Source organism: Aplysia californica, unplaced genomic scaffold (genome assembly GCF_000002075.1).
Source record: "Aplysia californica isolate F4 #8 unplaced genomic scaffold, AplCal3.0 scaffold00390, whole genome shotgun sequence".
Taxonomy (NCBI): Eukaryota; Metazoa; Mollusca; class Gastropoda; order Aplysiida; family Aplysiidae; genus Aplysia; species Aplysia californica.
The window spans coordinates 590,984-597,634 of NW_004797660.1; the positions used below are offsets into that span (position 1 = coordinate 590,984).

The 6,651-nt window shown below is 39.3% G+C and overlaps 1 protein-coding gene across 1 annotated transcript in view; it reads left to right on the top strand.

Annotated features, from left to right (window-relative positions):
- LOC101857965 (choline transporter-like protein 2) overlaps positions 1-6,651 on the top strand; it is a gene marked incomplete in the record, with an annotated part of 63,750 nt that overhangs the window by 44,221 nt on the left and 12,878 nt on the right. Inside the window, 5 exon segments of the mRNA XM_035971190.1 lie at positions 283-382; positions 895-947; positions 3,044-3,220; positions 5,303-5,431; positions 5,978-6,047. Coding sequence (XP_035827083.1) covers positions 283-382; positions 895-947; positions 3,044-3,220; positions 5,303-5,431; positions 5,978-6,047 — 529 coding nt within the window.

The following is a 6,651-nucleotide window of genomic DNA, read 5'->3' on the forward strand; positions in this document are numbered from 1 at the left end:
AGGGGGGGAGTATCAAAAGATAAGATTAATCTATGCTGTCCTGACACTGGACAATGGTTTGGTGTTTTGTTTTTTGGGGGATTTTTTTGAGGGGTGAGGGGTGTGTCTTGGCTGAGATAGGGAGATGGATTTTTAGAGGCAAACGGATAGTTGTAGAGCTATTTTAAGTTTGTGCAGTTTGAAATTTTCAGCTGAGATGCTGTGAAAAGACAGATGCATAGACGACTAAAGACAAATGGCCTTGACCTTGCAATTGTTCTGACCTTAACCCCTGACCTCCAGCTACATCTCGTCCATGGGTGAGCCTGAGTTCTACAACAACACAGTGGTCACTTCCAACGATGTGGACGCACTGCTCACCAGATTGCCCTGTGACCACGCTGTGTGTATATACTTGTGTTTTGTTTGTGTGTGTAGATGCGTGTCGAGTGTACGTGACAATGTTTGTATGTGTGTGTGTGTGTGTGTAGATATGTATGTGTGTTGGTGTGTTTGATCGCAATATGTGCTCACTTGTGATTCGTTTTATATGTGTGTGTGTGTGAAGACACTTTTGTTTTTGTATGTGTGTTTGTGTGTGCATTAGAGATAGAAACAGAGAGAAATCTACATTTTAAAAATAATTTTGACCTTATCTGGTAGGACTTGTCAGTATGTTCTTGTTATCTTGTTATATTATGTTAGATTGGTTAGTTGAAGGGCACCCCAAACAGGTCTTACTTTTTTTTCTTGCCATCTGTTGCTTCTGTTCATCTGTCTTTATTTTTCTTTTTCCTAATACCACATAGCAGTTATTGAGCCGATGTGCTTCTCTTCACGAAGACTCAAACCTTGTACTATTAGTAAAGTTAACTCAGAATCAAACAAGACTGTTGTTGATTTTTCTTCTTCCAGAGTAACGACACGCTGGGAGAAATCTGCAGCTTCGTCAAGTATGGAGGGAACACGTACGTTTCTGCCACTTCATGATTTATTACTTGTAAAGCACATACAGCATACTGTAGGGTATGGAAATGCGCTATATATGCGCTATTATTGTAAGTTATTATTATGATTATTGCGTCATAACGCAACCAGACTGCCACCTGGTGGTTGCTTGTTGTGACAGTGGCCATAGTTTTATTTTGGCAGTGGCTTTGTGCTGTCTTTGCTCAGATGCATAGTTCACGGAGATTGTTTATTTTTTGTCTTTTCTTATGATCGAATGTGCTGTTAATTGACTCTCATTTACTGAACCTCATATTTTGTTCGTTGTATTTAAATATGAGTGATTCTCTCTTGGTCTGTGGATAGGAATATTTTTTTCTCTTTAATGCCACTACTTTGTTTATTTTGTATATTTTGTTTTTAAAGATTGTTTTTCCGATATGGCAAATGCAGTCTATAAGATGAAACATTTTGGAATAAAGAATTAACAAAAATTACAAAAGATAGGACACTAGATATTTATCCTGCACCAGAGAAATGCACACTGAGAATTGTGGAAAGGACAGTTTAATACTAAATTTTGCTTGTTTTCTTTAAGGGGAGACGTACACTCCCGGAAAATTTTTGTAAACGAATGACTTTTATTCAATTTCATGTAATTTTGCAAGGAGTTCATAGGTAAATAGAATGTACTAGGGGTGAATTTGTTGAATTTTTCTAAAAAATGGGTCTCTGTGGCGGCCATCTTGGATTTTCAAACCAGTTTCGTAGTGCAGAAGAATTTCATAGTAAATATTGAATTATCAGCCTGAAATTTGGCACACGAGTAGAAACCTATATGAACTGGGGATCTATGAAAGGATTTTGACCTATCTTTAAAACTAAAAACGTGAGCCCAAAGTCAGTGGACCCCCTAGAGTCAGTTGACGAAATTTCCGGGTACATATTACAAAAAAATGGAATATTTCCTTAAGTTACCAATATTTCCCAATTCCCTTTCATAGATCCCCAGAATCGATCTTAAAGCCCCTGTACACCAAATTTGAAGCTTCTGTAGTTTTTGAAAACTCCTTGCACCCAGGAGGTCACATATGTCAAAAAGTAGATTTTGAGAAAAACAGAAAAAACAGGGATTTTTAAATGGATTTTTAAAGCAATTTGCACTTTTCAAACGCCCTTTTAGGTCATTTAGGGTGTTTTTTCAACAGTTTCTTCATTTTGACTCGATAGAACAGATGTCAAAGGAAGTTTTTCCGCAAAAAACAAAAGTTAGATAGTTTGAAAAATTGTAACGATATTGCCTTGGATCGCTGACCCGGGTCTTCCCTTAAGGCAAGGAGCTGAACGCCTAGAACTATCAAACGTCAAAGTTCAATATTCATAGCTCAATGGATTGGAAAAGCTTTGATTTGTGAAGAAAACCCTAACTGTAGGCTGAATGTAAATATTTAATATTCCATCAACACAATTTTTTTGTCATGAACCAACCTGGACAGAATAGGATAAAAATTAAATATCCCAGCAGACAGGCAGAGACACTAAATAAGATTACTTCCCTTCAACCTTCATGCTGATAGATGTACAAATGTTTCTGTTGTGTTCTTTCATTTGGCGTCAGTAGTTTAGTGGCTAAGCTTCTGGACTCGTAACCATGAAGTTGCTGGTTTGGGGTTTGAGCCTCAGGCCTGACGTTGTGTGCTTGGGAAAGGCAAGGCACTTTACACGTATTTTCCTCACTTCACCTAGGTGGGAATGAATACCCAACCATGGACAGTGAAAGATCATGTCAATATGTTTGTGGTCTAGCACCTGTAAAATGGCAGCTTGCACTTGCTGTTGAACGGGAATTTGCGCTATACAAATGCTGTCTATTTGATCTACCTTTGGCATTATGTCTGGATGGTAAGCAAGTGCTCTGGTGTGGTCTGCCCCTTCTTGCCTCTAAAAGTTCTATCATCCTGACCCGTCCACCTTTTTTGTGTTTGTTACTCTTTTGCAACTCTTAAACTTCATCACTGAAAGGACCTTATTGAGTTGCAAGTGCTGTAAAACTTTACCAAAACAACACAAAATGTGACTCCCATTGTAATATGTCAGTTTTGTGTTCCATCACCAGCTACAAGACAGCCATGTTGGTTTACATGCTCTTCATGTTCTTCTGGCTGATGAACTTTGTCTCGGCCCTGGAGCAGATGACCCTGGCTGGAGCCTTCGCCTCCTACTACTGGGCCTGGGACAAGAAGAAGGATATCCCAGCATTCCCGCTAGGAAGCTCCTTTGGCCGCAGTCTAAGGTCAGCTGACCATGTGTTTGGTGTCAAAATTAATCGCAATAAGAATAAAAATAACAAGTGTTTGATTTCCCTTTTTTACCAGATACTGTATTTAACCTCTGAACCCCCCCCCAGTAAAAATAATTGTGTGGCGTTGTAGTGAAATCAGGTGCTGGTCAAAATAATTAAGTTATATATAGGTACCGGTACCGACCATTTTCCGTCCATTAGGTAATTTTTATTGAATTTTGTTTTGTTTTGTGCCCAATACCTTTTATTTGTCCATTCAAAAACACATTCCTTTGTTGACGTTGATCAAAGGCACAAAAATGTAAATTTGCGGTTTCTAAGAACACTACAGCTTTGGAAGTCACCAAACTTTAGCAGCCATTTTCTTGCTATATTTACTTTTGACATTGAGCAACCCCTGTGTCCAATGTCCTGACTTCTGTTCACGATAGTTGGGTATAATTTTCATCAAAAGCAAGGTAAATATAACTTCATATTCCCAAAATTAACGATGTCATTGTTCTTTTTGACACTGTCTAGCTTTTTCCCCGAGATTAGATATCTGGTATTGTGGCAATTGTTTCTCTCTCTCATACAGTCTGCACAATTGTTTTTTAAGTAGCATCATGAATATTTATGTCCCAGCTGTTGGACCAATATAATTATTCCAAAAAGTCATGTGATCACAGCACCATAGGGGGCTCTCGTGGCCTAGAGATTAGGTGTTCGCCTCTCCTTCAATAGGTCTCAGGTTTAAATTCGGATAGGGACAGAAAATTTACTTCTCTAAAATTTTTTGCTTTCACATCCTTTTCTGCTCCCTAACAATGTTCTGTCGTCTGCTTTTGTCTCCACATTCTGCCCCCACCCCCGCACCACCTTTGCCCCCTGCTCTGGGCTCCTGACTCTCTGCAGCCTTTCTTCTGCTTCTTCTTGGCTCTTTCTTACCGCTGTCTTTTAGCCACACCCCTGATCTTATGGGAAGTAAGATTTACACCTAGCCTTCTTGGACGAGGGCGAAAAATTTCGGAGGTCCTGTGTGCAAGTTGTCCACGTTAAAGATCCTTTGGTGGCCCAAAATTGATAAAAGTAGGCTTCGGTCGCCACCCGTGCAAAAATCAAAATTTCCTATTAACTGAAAATGTTTGGTGTGTCCTGCGTGCTCATATGACCTAATGCAGTTGCTAGCATCGTAAAACACTTACCAACCCCCCCCCCCCCCCCCTCCAAGATAGCAGCACCATATTTTGCTACCAGTTTTGAGATAAAACTTTTTTCCCCTCTTCCTATAAAAAAGTAAGTCTCTAGACTCTAGTTGTTTATGCCAAGGCTATCTTCTTGAGAAAAATTTTTTATGTTTCTATACAGAGATTTATGGGTTCAGTATGTCGGTGCTAATGTGATGTCTCCTTTTCTCACAATGTCTAAGGGAAAGTGTGTTCTTTGGTAATTTTTCTTTCCTCGATACCATATATAAAATGGAAGAAAAATTATCAAAGGCACAAAAAATGTAAATTTTTCAGTTTTCACGGAAGCTCAAGCTTTGGAAGTCATCCAACTTTGGGGATCTCTTTCTTTCTGTTTTTACCTCTCACACCATGCAACCCCTCCTCCTTCATTTACAGGTATCTCAACTTCCATTCAAGAAAGGAATTTATTTTTCATAGAAAGCAAGACAAATGAATACACTTTAAGATGAGATACCAATAACTCCATACGCCCAAGCATTGAAGTGCGCCTGATTCCACTGTGTTGTGACACATATTTTGTTGATTTGCTCCTCTTTATTCAAATGACAAATAAACATGAGTGGTTGGCAGGTGCTCTAGGATGGTTTGCTTCTTTTTATTCAAATGACAAATAAACATGAGTGGTTGGCAGGTGCTCCAGGATGGTTTGCTTCTTCTTTCCTATCAAACATCTATTGTCCTTGTCTCCCCTCCTTCTTTTTTGTGTTTGTTACTCCCTTGTAATACTTTTAATCTTTGGCGCTTACACGACCTGACTGTGTTGCAAGCACAGTTTAACTGTTGCTAAAACAAAAAAAGACAAAGCAAAACAATGAGGTGTTGATGTGTTTATCCATGTCCCCAGGTACCACATGGGCTCCTTGGCCTTTGGCTCCCTCATCATCGCCATTGTCCAGATGATCCGGTCGTTCCTGGAGTACATCAACAGGAAGCTCAAAGGCTCGGAGAACAGCGTGGCCAAGTTCCTTCTCAAGTGAGTTCTGGCTGGTCTGTTGATATTGTTTTGTTTGGCTTAGTTTTAGTTTTGATTGTGTGGCTCCATCATGTTCCTCTCTCTGTGGGTGGTTGGCGGGTGCTCCAGTGTATTTTACTCCTTCCTTCCTATCGTGGGTGGTTGGTGGGTGCTCCAGTGTATTTTACTCCTTCCTTCCTATCATGGGTGGTTGATGGGTGCTCTGGTGTGATTTGCTCCTTCTTTCCTATCAAACATCTATTGTCCTTATCTCTCCTCCTTGTTTTTTTTTAAATGTGTATGTTACTCTCTTGTAGCACATCTATTCTTCGGCACTTATTTAACAAATGACCTTATTGTGTTGCAAGTGCCGTAAAACTCGTACTAAAACTAAACTTTTTTCCTATCAGGCTTTAATTGTCCTTATTTCTCCACCCTTTTTTGTGTTGTAACTCGTCAAATCTTCTGCACCTGTATGACGTAATTGTGTCATGAGTGCGTAAAATGCTTATAAAAATTTAAGTAACTGATACTGTGCTCAAACTAAAAACTAATCTTGTTTTGCAGATGTCTGCGGTGTTGTTTCTGGTGCTTGGAAAAGTTCTTGCGTTACGTCAACAAGAATGCTTACATTCTGGTGAGTGCCTTTCTCTCCCTGATTTCTCCCTGGGACCTGATCTATTCCATTTCTAATAGAAGGATTGGATGACAAAGTTGCTACCTCCAAGAACCTTTTTTTTGTTTTCAGGAGACAAAGAAAACCCTGTCTGATTCTTGTTTTTGTAAACATTATTTCACGTGGTGACAGATTTTTTAAAAGCAAATAAAATACTTGAAGTTAGAGATACTGGGAGTATACTTTTTATCTTAGATGTAAGCATGTAGGTGTGGAAACAGCCAAAGAAATGTCACATGGAAAAAGTAAGTTCAGTGTGATGCAATATGGATGTAAACGATGTAGGCCATTAGCTTGGTTGGTATCAGTCTGGTCTATGTGTTGTGGATGGCCCTGGTTCAAAACCACAATGGGTTGTTCTATAACTTTGGTTATTTGACAATGACAATGACAATCTTTATTCATCTCGTCGGGAGAAATTTGTCTTGGTCGTTAACAATGGCAGTAGATGTTACAAAAGTTAGACTTAAAGGTGCACTCACGCAAACGCACAATAAAACAGGACATTAGGCCAAGTAAATACATGTCTCACGGGCTGGACAACCCGCTCCGTAAAACATTCATT